The sequence below is a fragment of the Ambystoma mexicanum genome, chromosome 7q (genome assembly GCF_040938575.1).
Source record: "Ambystoma mexicanum isolate Mex_15411 chromosome 7q, UKY_AmexF1_1, whole genome shotgun sequence".
In the NCBI taxonomy this organism is placed as follows: Eukaryota; Metazoa; Chordata; class Amphibia; order Caudata; family Ambystomatidae; genus Ambystoma; species Ambystoma mexicanum.
In genome coordinates, this window is record NC_090941.1 from 746,393,091 (window position 1) to 746,412,228 (window position 19,138).

Genomic DNA, 19,138 nt, shown 5'->3' on the forward strand with positions numbered 1-19,138 from the left:
TGGTCATTGTTGCAGGATCCAAGACCACACCTGCACAACGCCAGGCACACTGGCAGACCGTTGCGGACATCGTAAGTGCCCTTGGAATCGTGAGGCGCACAGCCAATGATTGCTATAAGCGCTGGAATGACCTAAAGCGCAGGGCAAAGAGTAAGCTGGCCTCAAGTCATGCCGCAACTCTAGTGACTGGAGGTGGGTCTCCAGTAGTAGACATGGAACTCACTCCACATGAGTCAGTCGCTGGGACCTACGTCACGGAGGAACAGATCCAAGGCGTGGGAGATCTGGCTGATTACGAGGCATTGTCCGGTGAGTGCACATGCATGTGTGTGTCATACATGTGCATGGTGTGTGTGTGAGGGCTTCTGTTTGGGTGCCAGGAGAGAGTGTGTGCGCCTCAGTCGTATGGGTCAGCCATGTGCTTCATGCAATACTTCCTGCGCAGCTGCATTTGGCCATAGCAGTATCCCTTCTGCCAACAGTAGACATCTAGCACAACTGCACGCCAGTTGCCCTTGAAGTGTCACCTTGACACAACAGATTTGCTTATTTTTCACTGTTCATTCAGTCAGTTTGTTTGCATTCCACCACTTTCACTAGGCATGTCGCTGTCCACTAGTCACATGTCTGACATGGGTATGGTAAAGGGGAGTGACTTTGTTACCTGGATATCATTTGCACACACATGTCCCTGTGCAATTTGACCATTACAGACTGGCAGCTCCAGGTGAAAAATCTGACCTGTTAGAATCAGAAAAGCTATTACATGCGGGAACTGGACTGAATGAATAGGTGCTGCCCTCCTCTCCATCTTCACTCAATAGCAATGGTACATGCCATCTGTGTGATGGCATGTGTGTTTCACCTGCCAATCACAGGCCAATGTGTGATGCCACTGCCAGGCAGCATGCAGAAAATTTGTTCATCTTCCATCTTGGTGTCATCAGTGTGTGCCGTTTGCCTGCACTTCATACGCAGTGAGGGTGCATGCATGGGAGGGTTCTAGTCATGTGGGACATGTCAATCAAGTACTGGTTCTCTTGCTTCTCAGCCCTCAATGTGTGCCATGGTGCTAATGCCTGTTTCCAATACTTTGTTTTCATGTCTTTGCAGGGGAAGACGCACCTGATACTGCTGGGGTTGTGGAGATGGTGCAGACCCAGGAGGTGTCCCAGGGCCGACCAACCACCAGTGAGGGACGTGGTGTGGTGGTGGGGGAGAACCCACAAGTGCTGCAGGTCGTGCTCTCAAGGGGTGTCTCTGGCTGCACCTCCCCCGAGCTGTACTCAGGTGTTGATTCGGATGAGACCTACGTGCCGTCGCTGGTGAGTGTTCCAGGGAGGGATTCTGTTCTGTCTCACCCACCTGCACCAGGGTCAGTACCCTCCATGGGGATGTCAGTGTTGGCAGCTACGCCTTTGGTGGTTACGGATGCAGGGTCACACTCCGCGACATCTGATCCTGTTCCTGGGCCAGCAGATCAGAGGGGGAATGCAGTCCTGCAGCCTCAGGCAGTGCCGGCACAGCAAGGCGCAGTTCGCCTTGCCCCAGACAGGTGTGGTGCCCGCCGACGTGGTGGCCGTACGCCACCTGGCAATACCGCATGGGAGCAATCCATTTACGGTATGGCTACCCAACAGGCTGCATCATCCGAGATGATGGCTCAGGCCATGGATAGGGTGGCCACTTCCATTGTCCCCCCAGAAAGGCTGATGGAGCGACTAGAGCAGGCAACTGACTCCATCTGCCAGTCACACAGGGAGGACATGTTGGGGTCCAACAGGGACAGGCGGGCGGCACTGGCGACTCTGCAGGAGGCCATCTCCATTGAGTCCCAGGGCCACAGGGAAGCCCTGAGGCAGGAGCTCCTACACCTCAGGACGACTCTTGTTGAGCTTGAGGCTTCAACACACCAAAGGACAGAACAGCAGCTGGAGCGTCTCACCCGTACGCTCTCAGCTGAGATGCAGGCAACGAGGGCGGAGGTCCGGGCATCCCGTGAGTTGTTGCATGGGGACCTCCGCACACTCATCCTCCAGAACCAGACCTACCTGAGGCACTGGAATCTGGCATCCTGCTGGACACAATGCAGGAGGTGGTCATCACCCTATTATTGAAGCCCGGGAAGCCACAAGAAGACTGCGGGTCGTATCGACCGCTGTTCCTTATCAACATGTATGTGAAGATATTTTCGCAAAGATACTGGCCTCCCAGCTTAATTCGCTAATGCCCTGTATGGTGCATGAGGACCAGGCGGGATTTGTGCAGGGGAAATCGACGGCATCAAATATAAAGGTTTTATACTATATTAGCGAGGATATCACAAGATACTGAGGGGGTCGCAATATCCTTAGACATGCAGAAGGCATTTGACACTGTATATTGGCCATTCCTGTTCAGGGTGCTACATAACTACGGGTTTGGCCCAAACTTTATTTGCTGGGTGCAAATCCTATATACACAACCATACGCTAGGGTGGATGTGAATGGGGTTCTCTCCTCAGTACTGAAACTTGCTGGAGGCACCAGGCAGGGCTGCACGCTTTCGCCCTTACTATTCGCATTGGTGATAGAAACCCTTGAAGACCTTATGAGAGCGTGTCACAATCGGGCCGGTATTCCCATAGCTGGACGGGTGGAATTGATAACACTGTATGCAGACGACATCATGCTGTGTGTGAGGAACCCCGCAAAATAGCTGCAGACGGCGCTAATAGCGGTTCACGTGTTCGGCAAATACTCTGGTCTCCGTTTGAATACCAATAAGTCTGAAATATTCCCATTGACGGACAAGACAAGTGAACCTAGCAATCTGTTTGGACTGCGGTGGACACCCCAGCAGGTGAAATGTTTAGGGGTAGAGATAGTGCGCTGAGCGAATCTGGTACGCTCCCTTAACTACGACACATTGGCCAATACAATATGTACTAAATGTGAACGCTGGAGCCAGCTCCCTATCTCAGTCATGGGACGAGTGGCACTGGTGAACATTTTTATACTGCCCAAGTTGTTTTATCTCCTTTTACTACGTTACCATTGTGGTCGGGTAGAGCCTTTTTCACGAGGATGACTGGTGCATGCTCGACGTTCGTGTGGAGGGGCCGGGTGAGGGCCAGCTGAAAACACCTTACATTGCCATACGAGCTGGGGGGACTGGCAACCCCAGATTATGAATTGTACTACTTGGCGTTACAAGCATTCTATGCAGTGTATTGGATGGAGGGTGGGCCGCACACATCATATGAGGAATTAGAGAGACAGGGTAAGGCTTCTCTTCTGCATGGGGTGGCTATGGGATGGCAGCGAAATGGTAACCAGCTGGACCCTGTTTTGGTCACACAGCAGGCATGGACGAGATTAGTTCAACACCCCAAGAATAATGCGATGTACAGCCGGGATATACCTATCTGGGATGCACGATATCTGGACCCTTCAAGGGATACAGTACTGGCAGCACACTGGCAGGGAGTGGGCATAATACACTTTGGGGATTTTTATTGTGAGAGTCTGTTTGTGACCTGGGATGAGGTTAAGAAACAAGTAGGGGACACCCCACTACAGAAATTACAATACTTTAGACTCTGCTCAGCGGTGTCATCTGTGTGGGATGGATTCCCACAAGAGCCGTCCTCACATCAGAGTTTAAACTACGCACTATCCTCTGGCACGATGAAGAAAACTGCCTCAGCGTTATACAAACTGGCGTTGTCAAAGGAGGATGCAGGTGCCGGATGTTAAGGGAGAGTGGGAAAGGGACCTGGGTATCACTTTCACAGAGATGCAATGGATGCAATTCTGTAGGCTAATGAAGCAGATATCATTCAACTCCAGATACAGGCTAATCCATTTCAAAATACTGAATATAGTATACCTCACCCTGGCTCGCCTTAAGAGAATGTATGTAACGGCGGAGGGGAGATGCCCGAGATACGGACATGAAGAGGCAGATTTATTGCATATGCTATGGTCCTGTCAGGCACTCTCTGCATAATGGGGTAGGGTGATGCGCTGGAAGAAATGGTGGACCAGCGTGTTAGATGGTATCAAGTGCCATGCATATTGGGCTGTGTGTTTAAAATGGACAAACTGAAGTGTAAACCTATAAATATAGGTATGTTGCTGGCTGAACATGCTATACTGATGCAGTGGATGAGTAGCGCCCCCCACGGTTGAAGAATGGGCGAGTGATATGACCTGGGCAAATGATCAGGAAGAATTGCACTCCACCTTGTTGCCTTTACTAGCGGACCAAGAGACATATGGGGTGGATTCCGTCAATACCTGGGCAATAAAGGAGATTGGAGAGAGGACGGAAGTGTGGCGCCATAGACTAACTGAAAACTTGGTCATCCTAATATGTGTTGTTGAAGTAACTCCTGTGCAATGTACTACTTGACTGTATTTGTATTTTGTTTATTTATATAGCGCAGACCAGGCCCGAAGGCTACCGGGCGCCCATCTTAAAGCACAGGTTACATCATCAATGTTACATCAATCATAGAAGACAATTACAAACATTGGGGCAAGCACAGAGTAGAGTCGTAATACATAGTAGTCAGACAGGACATGTGGTGAGGGAGTTTTAAGGCTGTGAGTTAGTTATCTGGGGTGACTAGCCACAGCTTGGCTTTCTGTTTGTATATGTTCAAAGATGGAAGATTTCTGATGGTAAGAGGCACAGAGTTCCAAAGTTTGGCTGCCAGGACTGGGAAACTGGCCCCACCGGCAGTTTGGAGTTTGTATCAAAGGACCAGTAGGCTTTGGCTATGGGCAGACCTTAGTGACCTAGGTGGGGTATACTGAGTAAACCGCGAGGCTGGGTAGATAGGGGCTTGGTTATTCATGCATTTGTAAGTCAAGGCAAGAGCTTTTAGGGAGATCCTTTGGGCGATTGAAAGCCAGTGAAGGTTTTTCCTCGTTTCTGAGATGTGTGCTGATCTCGGGATGTTAAGAGCTGCTCTGATGGCGTTGTTTTGAATGATTTGGAGTTTATTGAGGGTACATTGATTAGTGCCTTGGTACAGTACATTACAATAGTCCAATTTAGCCATAACCAGAGTCGAGAGGAAAGGGCGACATGCTGTATCAGCTTGCACGTGTAAGGGGAAGCGGCCGCGACTGCATTATTTTGTCTGTGGAGGGAGAGGGTGGAATCTAAGTATATTCCAAGGGTTTTTGTATCTTTGGACCCTTATAGAGTTGCCATCTATGTTGAAGGAGCTGAACAAAGGATTCAGTTTGTTGAGTCTTTGTTGTGTGCCTAGGATGAGGGGCTCTGTCTTGTCATCATTGAGACAGAGCTCATGTTGTGCCATTCAAGCTTGGATGACTTGGTAGATGTCATTTAAGGATTTAGAGTCTACAGTCTAATCACCAGTGATAGGGATGAGTATCTGGGTGTCATCGGCATAATTGGTATAAGTGACACCCAGATAATTAAGCACATCAAACAGTGGTTTGGTGAACACATTGGGGATACACAGGACCCTTGTCAGGTGTCATGACAGGAAGGAAAGGGAGTGGAACTAAAATAATCCATAGGTTGATTACCTGAAGAAAAGGTTCAGACGCACCTACCAATCCAAACAATACTGACTACGATACAGCTGGATCAGCGCAGTCGGCCCACGAGGAACCAGCAACAACCCAACCCACAGGTATACAACTCTAACCGAACCAGAACTACCTGAATCCGGATACAGACCCCACTAACCCAACCCTCAATCTTCTGCATACTTAACCCACACAAAGCCACACAACCATCTCTCTCCCAGCAATCCGCACGCACTTTACCACACCGCATCAACAACACATAAACATCACCCACAGCACTCGAGGCCTTGCCGATCCGATACTAGCACCAAAGCCCAGCACTCAGTGTATACCGAGCTGAAGCTGCCAAAGGCACACCACTTCTCCCACTCTCCTTATCCCCTCCTCCCGACTAACCCTGCCCATCCTTCCTGTTTACAGATCCGCCAGAGCGCCTAGGGACCAATTCAGTTGGTGACGGTGCGCTATACACCTTTAACATAACAATATAATGTATCGTAGGAACTACGTAACTTCAATAATTAATCCATATATTTTTATTTATACAGTTATTCTACTTTGGCAATATTTCCCTGATACTTTATTTGATTTGCTAATTGTATTTTGCTATCTCTTCTTTGGGACATATATTTTTTATTAGCTCACAAGGATAATTGGGCTTGGGTTAAGTAAAGAAACGGTGAAATCGTAAAGATTGTGTGCGAGATAGTAGATAATTAGTAGAATCTGGAATGATTATGATGTTTGTAAATAATTTTGTAATTACATTTTGTATAAACTAAATGTTACAATAAATTTTTTTTTTTTTTAAAGACTTTCATAGTTTGCTATTTGCCAGAAGAAGGAAACCGGGTCCTTTAACTACTGACTTTGTAGAAGAAAAAAATAGCCTTTGAACTTTTTCGGTATGAAGTGCATAAGTGCAGGTTTTGAATAAGCGACCGATGCCTTTGTGATAGGAATATTAGACAAGTCATGGAGAGAAAATATGGGCATTTTCTGCAGCAGTTTCCAAATCCTGAAGCCAAAATGTAACGAGGCGTGAGAGAACCTCGTGGTCGCTGTATGCATCGTTCTGTACTCTTGGGAGCTTAATTCGAAACCCATTATTAGAAATGAAAATAATGTTCAGTGTAGCTCTGCGGCCTGGCATGATGACCACTTTGTGATTTTGAGAAAACCTGCAATGTTAGAAATCATCTTTCAATCGAGAGTCAAGCAGCATGTTCTTGAAATGTAATCCTATCTTTACCGGGTTGCCAGTATTTCACTATTTGAACAATGCTGTAATGGGCCCATCTACATGCAAGTGGCCACCAGTTGGCAGACTGTGTTTGCTAGAATATGTTGAAGATGTGGAAACAAGCTAATTGAGCCAGGAGGCTCATCCATGACAGTTGGATGGGCAGTAATCTGAAATGGCGCATCTAAGGGGTGGTTACAGCAGCTTCGTGCCAAGCTATAACTTGTTTCATGCCTGTCCTCTGCTGTTGTACAATGCTTCCTTGTTTACGGTGCTAGGTGCCCGTCTGCCGACGCCCACTTCTAATTGCTTGTCTTTATTTGTGAAAGAAGATTGGTGTTTTGAAGAGATACACTGTGCATAAAGTCACATGGTTGACGAAGAAACCCCCCCAGTGAATCATCACTGCATGTAAAACTCCTATACAGGTTTAAATCATAACATACAGTTTGCATATGCCATATTGGGAGACACTGCTCGGGGTCTATTGGATGATTTGCTGATGATGAACAATATTACCCTGCAGTCTTGCGATGGATAATATGGCAATCTTGTTAGGGTAGTCTTTCAGAGCTTGTTCTCGAACCGTAAATCAGCCCAAACGTACAGACCTCTTTTGTGACCTACTGGCAGCTATCTCCCTCACAGCACCACTCCACTCTTTTCTTTTGTGGTTATATGGGCTGAGGATGCCTGGGAACGGGACGAGATGCCAATAAAATAGCAGTGCAAATTCATCCCTGGAGGAGATTTTGCTGGCTGAAGGATCTGGAGCAAAATTAGAAGACTCAAAGTGCACCCAAGGTGGATGAGAGGTTCTGGTCCCTAGAGCCGGCGAGTGGAACTTCTGTGCCATTCCCTATGTGACACAGGAGGTCCAAGGGATGGACAGAAAATGGGACCCTGGGGGACATCGCACAAAATCTACTTGCTGCATAGAGTGAAGTGCTACTTCTACAGAGTGTGGAGCTGTGGCATGCCTCAGAGTGCATATGCCTGGACCTCTGGTCATGCGATAGGCAGCAGAGAGATTGACTCCCTGTGGCTGTATCTAGAAACAAACATGCCTTCATTGGCTGTAGGGACGGACTGCAAACTCTCACATGATGCATGATCTGGCAAGTAGGATAAAGGGGCACTTGGGCTTCACATGGGGATTAGGTGAAATGATTAGGAGAATGCTGATCATGAACGAGCACGCTAATGGGGAAAGAGACCCACCAATTGCAGCACTCACTGAATCAATAACTGTCCTTTGTTCACTATAAAAAGGTAAGGTAGGAGACACCTGTCTCAGAGGCTGTTAGGATGGTGTTCAACTGCTTTTAAAGAGTTCAGCTTATTACGAGATAGTGCTTCTGGGAGGTTTAACCAAAGAGAATTCTCTAATTTGAGAATAAGCTCCAATTGCAACCACCTTATCCCGCCGTAGGTCTTGCGCCAAGTACTCCTTTTCAGTCATAAGCTGTCAGGGGAGTTGCTAGGTCTGGAAAAGACCCGGGGCTATGCTGATGTCGGAACTGTTGGGACTAGGGGCTAGCTAGTTTTTTGGCTGTAGCTCCTGAGATTCTATCCGGGGCTACAACCAAAAGATCAGGGGCTATAGCCCCCTTAGCCCCCCCCCCCTAGCAACGCCCCTGAGCTGTGTGTCTTGGTTCAGAAACTTATCGCGAATCCCTCTGGCAAGAAGGGCAACTGCTGGTCTTGCATCAGTGAAGACACTTGGGGCCCCCCTAAAGCAAGCGGGGTGATGGACATGACAGGTCTTACTCAAGTAGGTGGTCATCAAGGCAACAGTATCTCAGAAGGGATATTGTCTTCTAAGGCCAAGGACAAAGACATGCACTGGGGCATTCAAAACCTCCCTGAGAGTGGGAGTGCTGTGAAGGACACCTTCCTGGATGCAAATTCCCTGGGAGCTTTTAAAGTAGACCACGGTCTGACGTGGGGCTCCAAACGATAGGTACTTTAGTTTCAAAACCTTTCTCCCCTGACTTTGTTACTTCTCTTTTATACTCTTAAATATAAGGTAGTTAACATGTGGTCTAAACCATAGTTAAAGTGATTGCTGTAAGGTATTGGTGTGTTGTGAGTTTAAGGTTTTCTTTTTAGTGTGAGTTTGTTTATGAATATTTAATTTACAATGAATGTTTTTAGTGACTGTAACTTCATTTGTTCCCACATTTGTAGACTTTACTTTTCATAGATCGATAGTAACCCTATGTTTTCATTCATATATAATGTTACTGTGTTCCAGCTTCTATGCCATAGCACCTATACATTTCTCCAAACCCCCACAACTCGTGTCGAGGGGTATCGGAAATCACTAGCCAAGAGAGAAGACTATCCATTCCAGTATTAGAGGCATGTTTAGATGGAGCAATGCTACAGAAAGTTAATATCCCTGTATGTTGATTGCTACACAATAATAAATGGTATTGTGCTTTACTACATTTCAGTGTCTAGTTCTTTGCTCCTCACTACACAGGGAAGTTGTGAAGCCCTTCCTCCTCTCATACACTTCTTTTATAGACGCTAGGAGGACGTTAATGAGAACCACCCTGTTCGCAAATGGAATCCATCATATGAAGGAAAGCTAAGACACTTCGGAGGTCTGATAGTGAAGAAAAAATGTGGCTAGTAAACTAGATTGTTAAATGCGGTGGTACCTAATGGGATTTTTCCTGTATTTGTGTTTAGATTCTTTCCTCTTGCTCCTGTACGACAATTATTAAGCACTACTTTTTTTTCCTTCACATCTGGGGTTGGTAGATCGCGATTATTAAAAGGAACCCTGTATGATTGTGTTTACTATTGTATGTTTAACAGTGTGATATTGATTCATGAAGATCTGTAATGCGAAAGCTAAGAAATAAACAATTTAGTTGTGTAATAAGTGTGTGGAGGGAGATGCATCAATGTATGAGACTACCTCTTCTCATGTAAATAAAGTCTACTTAGTATTGATTTGCTATGTTTTAATGAACATTGTTCAGACAAATTGAAGATATAACTGAAGAGAGTATTTGGTGCAAAACCTACTGAGCGACAAGATGGTTGCAATTGAGGCTTCTTCTCAAATTAGAGAACTCTTTGGTAGAACCTTCCAAAACACTTCCCATATTTAGTGAAATTCTTTAAAAGCAAAGATCAAAGATAAGGGCATTGCCCAGACTGTTAACTTGAAAAACACAGGGAATATAAAAACTAATTCAGAATTTAGATCTGGAGAAAAATATAAACTACCTCTGAAAAGCTGCACCGTGATTTCATAGCAATGTCAGGCAAGTGAAATTCACACCTTACACATTATTTGGAAATAAGCCCAACAGGCCACTGGCTCACTATATCAAAGTTTAAGAGAAATCGAGCATTTTTCCCAAATTAAAGCACTGGTGGTGGTGGGAGAGGTCAGCGCCATGATACAATCTTCAAGATACAGTCCTCTGCACTCCTGTAATAGTAGTGCCACAAAAGCATCAGCAGTATCTTACAAGATCAGTCCTATCTAAACCCTCTGTCATCCAGAAGACTATTCCAACGACCCCAAACCTAAAGAACAAATGCTTACTGAGATTAGCACTCTATAAAAATTGTATTAAGGCTCCAGTCCCAGACAGTCTTTCCTGCATTTGGTATTTTAGTTTGAGCCCCCAGCCCCGTTCCGTACCCTCGATCCCTCCGACCCTATCCCCACTTCCATTTCCCATTCCATCCCATCCCATCTCCCAGCCCGCCCTCCTCCCATGATTGGTCAGCAAGACATAGCCTTGCCTGGGGCCTACAACCCGGCACTGCTCCCTTCTCGCTTTTTTTCATCATGGCAAAGCAGGTGAATGCAGCACATACAAGACCCTCGTGGGCCTTGTTTTTCCTGCATTTGGTATTTTTGTTGAAGCCCCCAGCCCTGTTCCGCACCCTCAATCCCCCGACCCTATCCCCACTTCCATTTCCTGTTCCACCCCTCCTCCCGTCACCCAGCCCACCCCCTCCCCTGATTGATCAGCAAGACCTAGCCTTGCCTGGCGCCTACAGCCCGGCACTGCTTGCCTCTTTTCATTGCGGCAAAGCAGGTCAGTGCAGCACATACAAGACCCTCCTGGGCCTTGTTTTTCCTGCATTTGGTATTTTTGTTTGAGCCCCCAGCCCCATTCTGCGGCCTCGATTCCCCCCCGACCCTATCCCCACTTCCATTTCCCGTTCCATCCCTCCTCCCACCTCCCAGCCAATCCCCTCTCCCCTGATTGGCACAATCGATGGTCTGAACTGACCTTTACAGGGCAGCCATCTGCCATGCAGACCCTGCGGCTAAGGGCCCCAAGGCAAAGGGCAGCTCCTGCAAAGACGGCTCCAGATTGTTTCTGCAGGCGTCAGCCGGGGAAGGCAGTGATTCACACATAAAAAGTGCCCTCTGAGATAGTACTGTGAATTATTAACCTGCGTCGCACACTTAGGAAATTGTTCATCTTACATTGATTCACACATGTAAAGTGCCACACTGAGATAGTACTGTGAATTATTGGCCTGCGTCGCATACTTAGGAAAATTTAATTGTTCATATTACATTGATTCACACCTAGAAAGTGCTGTGATTTATTTGCCTACGTCACACCCTTGAAGAATTGTTAGTATTGCATTGATTCACACCTAGAAGGTACCACACTGAGATAGGACTGTGAATTATTAGCCTGAGTCACATACTTGGAAAATTGTAAGTCCCACTTTGAGATAGTATTGCGAATACTAGCCTGCAACGCCCTCTTAGTGAACTGTGAATACTGACCTGTGTCGCATGCCCTTTCTCCCTCTATCCAGGTGTCCCAAGTCTAGGCACAGCTATTACATCTAGGGTGATTGTATATTACTTGCTACTGCATTTGCTGTTGTCACCGTATTGGCTCTCTCCTTCGATCCAGGTAGCCTAGTCTAGGTGCTGCTGTTATATCTAGGGTTATTACGTTCTCTGTTAGTACATTTACTAGTTTCCTCCTGCCTTTCTCCCCTATCCAGGTGTCCAGAGTCTAGGCACGGCTATTGCATCTAAGGTTACTACGTCTTCTGTTACTGCAATTGATGTTGTCCCCATATTAGACCTGCTCCCTCTATCCAGGTTTACGAAGCCAAGGCGCTGCCGCTTACTAGTGGGTTATTACATTGTCTGTTACATTTACTGTTGTCCCCCGTTAGGACTTTCTCTCTCTGTACAGGTATCCCGAGTCTAGGCGCTGCTACTACATCTAGGGTTTTTGCGTTCTCCATTGCTGCATTTGGTGGTGTCCTGTGTTAGGCCTTTTTCCCTCTATCATGGTGTCCCAAATCTAGGCATTGCTATTGCACCTAGAGTTGCTGCATTCTAAAGTTGCCCCCGGTTTGATCCTCTTCCCACTGTCCTGGTGTCCAGAAACTAGAGGCTGCCTCTAAATCTAGGGTCACTGCATCTACTGTTACAAATACACCAATCTCTAGGTGCTGCCCTTTAACCTCACCCAGGATAGCGATCCCACTTCAACAAAGAATACCTCTCCAACCTGTCCCCATTCCTAGCCTCCCTGCACCATACCCCCCCATAACTCACCCCTCCCGGCACAATACCCACACTCTAGCACCCAACTTCATGAACCCCCACTTTATCCTGCATCTGGTCGAACAATACACCCGGATGCTGCCAGGCCACCCTCCTACCATCATCCCTCCTCCAACTCCAAGATCAGAGGAGCACTCTGGCGCCCAAACACCTGTCTCCTCAAACGCTCATCTCCCACTCCTCAACCCACCCGAACACATCAACATCCACCTTCCCTCTAGCATCTATTGAGAACAAGCTCACACTCCCCGTCCATACACCCCGCCCAATATCAAACTCACAAGCCAGAGGAGCTCTCTGGCGCTCCAAACATTGCGAGTCCCCCTCCACTACCACGCCATCCTTGTGCCCACTGAGGATCTCCCCACCCTCTCAACCTACCTCCCATGCCACCCTCCCCCTCCCCGTAAGCCCCTACTCTAAAAGTAGCTTGTCTCGCCCTTGCTACAATGGTAGCTTAATCCTCTTCCCCCTCTGACCCTCCCAACCTCTCTCACACTCCTATGGTACCAAAACCCACAAAATGCTGAAAGTGACTGGTCCTCTCCCTCGACCCTCCATACCTCACCACTTCTCCATTGATCCAACCTCCCAGCCTTTCCCACCCCTACCCTCAGACCTTCCCATCCCCCTGTCTCCTCCCCCTTGCTCTTGACTTCTCACCCAGTACACCTAAACCCCCAGCGCCCTCCAGACTCGAACCAAAAACAGCCCACCTAAACCTCCACACCTCAAGTGATCCACTCACCACCCTCCCAATCCCCCCTGATCCCCTTCCTCATCTCTCACATACCTACCACTGCCGCCTACTCTTCACGCCCCCCATTGATGTAACCCTCTCCCCCGACACTCAAAGTCCACAGGCATCCAGTCCCCCCTCTATTCCCCTCAACCAGTCTCAACCACCAAGAATGATCCTACCACATCCGCCACCTCATTGGGCTCCCATGTCCACCTAGCACTCCCTGTGATGAGTCATGAAAACCACCTCCCCTCACAAAGTCGCATGCATCCTTTTTAATGCCCGCTACGTAGCAAGAAACAGTCACAGCATCTTTGATCTCTTATCCTCTGACAATTCTGACCTCATTTCTATCACCGAAACCTGGTTATCTGGTGATTTTGCCCCAGTCCTGCACAAGGACTTCCCCCCCCCTGGCTACCCGCTTATCGCCCACAATAGACCCTCCAGAAGTGGCGAAGTGGCAATCCTCTACAAACTCCATTTCTCTATCTCACTCGTCGAATCCAGGACATGCAACGCCTCCTGTGGATCCCTTCTGGCAAAACTCTCGCTACCATCGACATTTACCCACAGCTTCCTACTCATCCACAGACCCCCCTGGATACAACAGACATTTCGTCAGAAATCTCTGTGACTCAATAGCTACCATTCAGGTAAATCGCCCATCTCTTTCACTCCTGGGAGACTTCAATATCTGGTTTGATATGCCCAACAACCCCATGAACCATGCACTGGTTGACAGTCTTGATGCACTCAACCTCTCTCAACATACCACTGGTCCAACCCACTCAGGTGGGCACACCCTTGATGCGATTTTCAGCTCCTATGACCTGGTTTATATATCCAATCCCAAACCGCTGATCTGGACAGACCACTTTGCCATCCCTTTCTCTATCCACACACCTGCCTCTCCTCCTACAGCTCCCCCTTCCCCCTCCCTTGATCACAAATGCTGGAACAAAGTCAGGGTACTGCCCGACCTAGCTGAAGCCCTGCTACTCCATCCCCCTGCAATGCTGCCCAGTGGTAGACCCTTAACCATAGATTCCTTCGACTCCTGGCTTAAAGAATCACTAATTCCTCTCACACCCTCACGCCCCGCAACCTCACGCAAAAGACCGTCACCCAAATGGTTCACGTCCCACCTGAGGACAGTCAAAAAACAAAATAACTCTTGAATGCAAATGGCAAGCATCTCAAACCGATCTAAGTAGATCCATGTTCGCCCTCCACCACCGTAATTACAAATCTGAGATCCGAAAGGCCAAAAAAGCCTATTACAATAAACAAATTCTAAACTGTGGTAGCAGCAGCAAAGAACTCCACAAGATCATCTCTGAATTTGTGAAACCTACTTACACCTCTGCCCAATCCACTCCCACACAATCTTTCTGCGACTCCCTCTCACTACATTTCTACAACACAACACTTTACAGGATGGCAACACTAACACCAAATTGTCCTCGCTCAACCCCTACCCTCACCGACCCCTCCTGATCCCATTGGCCCGACGCCCACTTTACCAACCTTCGACTCTTTCAAACCCATCTCGTAAAACGAGTTTCTTGACCTACTATCAGCCAGCAGACCCTCTGGGACGCCTCTCAACCCCTGCCCCGTATCTGTTCTGAAAGAAATATTCTCTTCTACCTGCGCAGGAGAACATGCAAGAGCCATACTAAATGACTCCCTCATCTCTGGCATCTTACCTGAAGCCTTTAAAATAGTGCATGTCAAGCCACCTCTAAAAAAAGGCATCCCTTGGCCCCTTTGACCCTAAGAATTATAGGCCGATCTCCAACACAAGATTCCTCGCAAAACTCATTGACCGGACTGCATACTCCCATCTCAACTGCTGTAGAATCCTCAACTCCTCAACCCTGCACAATCAGGCTTCAGAAATGAACAGAAACCACTCTGATCTCGATCTGGGATGATCTCAAGGTCCCAGCAGACTCCAAGGGCTGTGCAGCCCTGATTCTCCTCAATCTCTCTGCAGCCTTTGACACAGTTAACCATTCAATCTTCCTTGGCTGCCTCCACTCCCTATGAATCCGTGGCTCAGCACTCAAATGGATTGCCTCTTTCCTCAGGAACAGGAAACAAATCGCCTTCCTCACCCCTTTTATCTCAACTGCTCACCCGGCGAACACTGGGGTACCCCAAGGCGCATGCCTCTCCGCTCTCGTTTTGACCACTTTACCAAGAATCATTTGCGCGTGCATCCTATGTTACAACTACGCCGACGATACCCAAATTATCCTAAGAATCCCCAAGACAAGCACCAACCCACGTCCTGACCTTGAAGCTTGTCTTCATGATATTGACCGATGGATGATAAGTAACTACCTCCTTTTGAACCCTGATAAAACTGAAATCATGATGTGCAGCAATATTGCCCTTCTCCCACGTCCGCTCCCATGGCCCCCCCTCCCTCAGCCTACCACCCCCTCCTTCCGATATAGTCAAACACCTAGGCTGCACTATGGACTCCGGCATAACCCTGTTCCGTCAGATCAATAACGTTTGAAAATGCTGTCATCAACACCTCAAACTTCTTAGACACATTTTCCTTACCTCTCCTACCCCAACAGACTCCTGGCTGTTATGTCTATTGTTATGTCGAAACTGGACTATGCCAACTCCCTATACCTGGGAGCACCGGCATAACAACTCAACAAAAAAGAGCCCAAAACGTTGCTGCCAAACTCCTCCTTGCCCTGGGACACAGAGACCACATCTAACCCACTCTCCGAACCCTTCACTGGCTCCCAGTCGGACGAATGGCCACCTTCATGACCCTATGCATTACCCACAGAGCAGTGCACAATACCGGCCTAACGTACCTACAAGAGAAGATAAAACCCTACCTCCCACCTCACACTCTAAAATCAAGCACTGCCCTCTTTCTAGTGACTCCAACCTCCAATTCTGACAAGATCGGAGGATCCGCCTTTTCAACCTTGGCCCCAACTCAGTGGAACTCACTCCCCCCACATATTCGACACACCCAAGACTACATGACCTTCCGCAAAGCTCTAAAAACCTGTCTCTTTCCATAATGCCGACTAAGACCACCTAAGGCGGCTGAGACCTCGCAACCCAATGACAAATGTTCAAAGAGATCCTGAGCAATGACGCCACTGAATGTGCCTATTAAGCCACTAGTAGGTTTACTCTGAACACAGCAATCGCAAACGTGCACTTGAAATCTGGAATAGTGAGCTTGTTGGATCAAAAACTCCACCCACTCACCTCCCCTATCACTATGCTCACTCTCTACTCTACGCCAACACTCAATTAGAGCGCTGCTACACCCCTCGATCAATTTCTGCCTAGCTGCTCACATACGAACAATACTCCATGAACACCTCAACATTCTGATAGAGTGCAGCTATACCCCACGAAAAACGGCCTAGCTGCACAGATAAGCGTCCTACACAGGCCTAACGCAGCCAGAACCCAGTCTGGGTGACCATCCTCCAGACTGCACACTTTCAACTGATATCAAATACCACCACACCTAATGCTATGATGCAGCTACCATCAGGCAATTGCATCAGCTGCGCACATAATAGGTCCACCCAAGCACCCTATGACACCCTACTCTCTCGACTGACCTGGACTATGGTCCCTGAGGATGGTCAACCTACCAGCGTTTTGAGGTCATACCAATGATATATAGAGCGCTATATAACATAACATAACTAAGCTCTTACCTCTGTTCGTTAGATTTGTTGAATTTCTTCATCCAGGAATGGATTTGAAATCAATAAAGCAACACACCAAGCTTGGGAAAGACTGTGGGTCCTATAGGCTCATTGCATTGCTTAAAAATGTCACCAAGGTTCTGGCTAGGAGTTTCTGATCAAGCCATGTTCATCCCAGGTTGTTCAACATTCGACAACAAATGCAAGGTGTTGCATATTTGATAATCGCTCTCTCATGTTGCTTTCCCAGAGTACTGATGCTTTTAGATTTGGTCAAACGGTATTTCCCTGCCAGAACCCTTGAATGTATAAATGTCGGCCCGATGTTCCTGAAATGACCACTTTCTAGTTGCGTCTACCCATCTTCCAGAATCATAATGACAGAGGTTTATTCTGGTGGAGGGACCTGGGAAGCGTACCCGCCAAGGATTCTCACTCTCCTCTCTCAGTTTGAAGCTATTATCCAGTGCATCAGATCCAGTAACGTTATTCCAGACAGTAACTGATGCAAGAGTAAATGTAAATTGCTAATAGTTGTCTGACATTTTAGCAACTCTAAGTAATTGTTACACCTTATGTAGATACATGTTTAAGAAAGCCTGAGATCTCCGTTATGTATTTAAATAGCAATGCAAGGGAAGAAGTAGAAGGGAAATTACCCTGCAGATCAGCTTGAATTAAAGAAAATATTTAGGGGTTTTCATTTATCGTAACATTAAAGATGCATAATATCATATTGCCCACTCTATTGCAATCACTTTTACTTGATCTAGCTGGCAGGAAGACAATGCGCCTCTCATGCCTGGATAGAATCAGTCTAATTAAAGTTAATGTATTGTCACACCATTTTCTATTATTCCAGGTGCTCCCTACAGAATCTGCCAAATTGGATCTGGTGCTCTTCCAGTTATGTATCTGAAATAAGACCCTCTTAAAAGTGTTTAGGCTACCCAGATTTATAAAGATTCAAAGCAATTTAAAGGGCCTCATTAGGAGTTGGGCGATAGTCCGGTAAATCAGCCGGAATACTGGCCAACAGAATTACTGTTACCGCCACCTGGTTCAGTAGAATTACCACTGGATTACAAGTGGTAGTGGCAGAGTTAATCCCCCTTTTTTGAGAGCCCGTTGAACTCTATGGGGCATTTATGGCAGAATTACCGCCATGCTACATCTGACGATTTTCAGCAAAAATTGGGAGGATTTAGCTCCAGCATGACACTGGAGGTAAATCCCCCACTCCAGGGCCATGCTCGTAGTATGGCGGTGCAGGAAAAGTGGCAGTAATTCCAGTACTGCCAATATTTCTCTGCAGCGCAATATTTGTAATGAGCCTGTTAGACTCTTATGGAAATGTTGTATCAGAAACATCCAGAAAGACATCTGTGGGCATTGATTGCACTGTGGGAGGGGACCACAATTTAAAAATTGTTTGGTTGCCTAAATCCTTTAGGTCACCATCAATTTATATTAATCCAGTAACAAGCTCCATCCTGGATTTGTGGGATACTTTGAACTGCCCTTATCTTTTGCCTACTATCACTCTCTCTGGACCTTGACCAAAAGGCTTTCAAATGTGGGAGGTTGGAAACTGCCTCAAAATATCAGCTATGTCTTTAGAGGATGGAATGAAATCCTTCCCTGAGGACAACATCGATTTATGATTGTTAGAGACAGAAAGGCCCCAATATCTACAGCAATGGCATTGGACACGTCATGGGCCTCATTAGGACCCTGGTGGTATGTGGTTAACGGCGCCGGTAGAGCTGCCGGCGCTGTTAACCCCATACCGCCTCATTACGAGGTCTGCTTGTGGGACCCGCTCTGGACGCCTGGTTTTACCAGACGTCCTTTGCGGGTCCCGCGAGCAGCCCAGCATGCTAACTAAGGGCCCGTCATTAACGGGCCCGTTGTTAGCATGCTCCCCATTCCCATTGAGCCCTATGGGGGTTCGAGATCTAGTCTGTACTCTTATGGAAAAGGCAGAGAGCCAACAAAAATCCACTTACGACAAAAAAGTGAGCTTCAGATAATTCGCTATAGGACAGAAAATACTGGTCTTTCTACCCACCTCAGAAAGCAAACTTGTTTCTAAGTGGCATGGGCCCTATGAGATATTAGAACGAACAGGAACCTGCACTTGTAAAGAAGCTCAACCGGTTAGGAAACAGAAGGTCCATTTTTATCACGTAAATCTCTTGAAAGAGTGGAAAGAGAACCCGTTAGCCACCCATTCCAAAGTATTAGCCTGTCTGGTTCCAGAAGAAGTAGAGAACTTTGAAGTAATTCCTCCAGAGCTGTCT

General features: G+C 47.3%; 1 protein-coding gene across 5 annotated transcripts in view; it reads left to right on the forward strand.

Annotated features, from left to right (window-relative positions):
* POGLUT3 (protein O-glucosyltransferase 3) overlaps positions 1–19,138 on the forward strand; it is a 201,090-nt gene that overhangs the window by 156,556 nt on the left and 25,396 nt on the right. For 2 of the 5 annotated variants that reach the window (XM_069640275.1, XM_069640273.1), the window contains exon 7: positions 1,114–1,325. The exons of the other annotated variants lie outside the window; for them this stretch is intronic. In XM_069640275.1, coding sequence (XP_069496376.1) covers positions 1,114–1,325 — 212 coding nt within the window. The remainder of the gene's footprint in view (positions 1–1,113; positions 1,326–19,138) is intronic. 5 annotated transcript variants of the gene reach the window in all.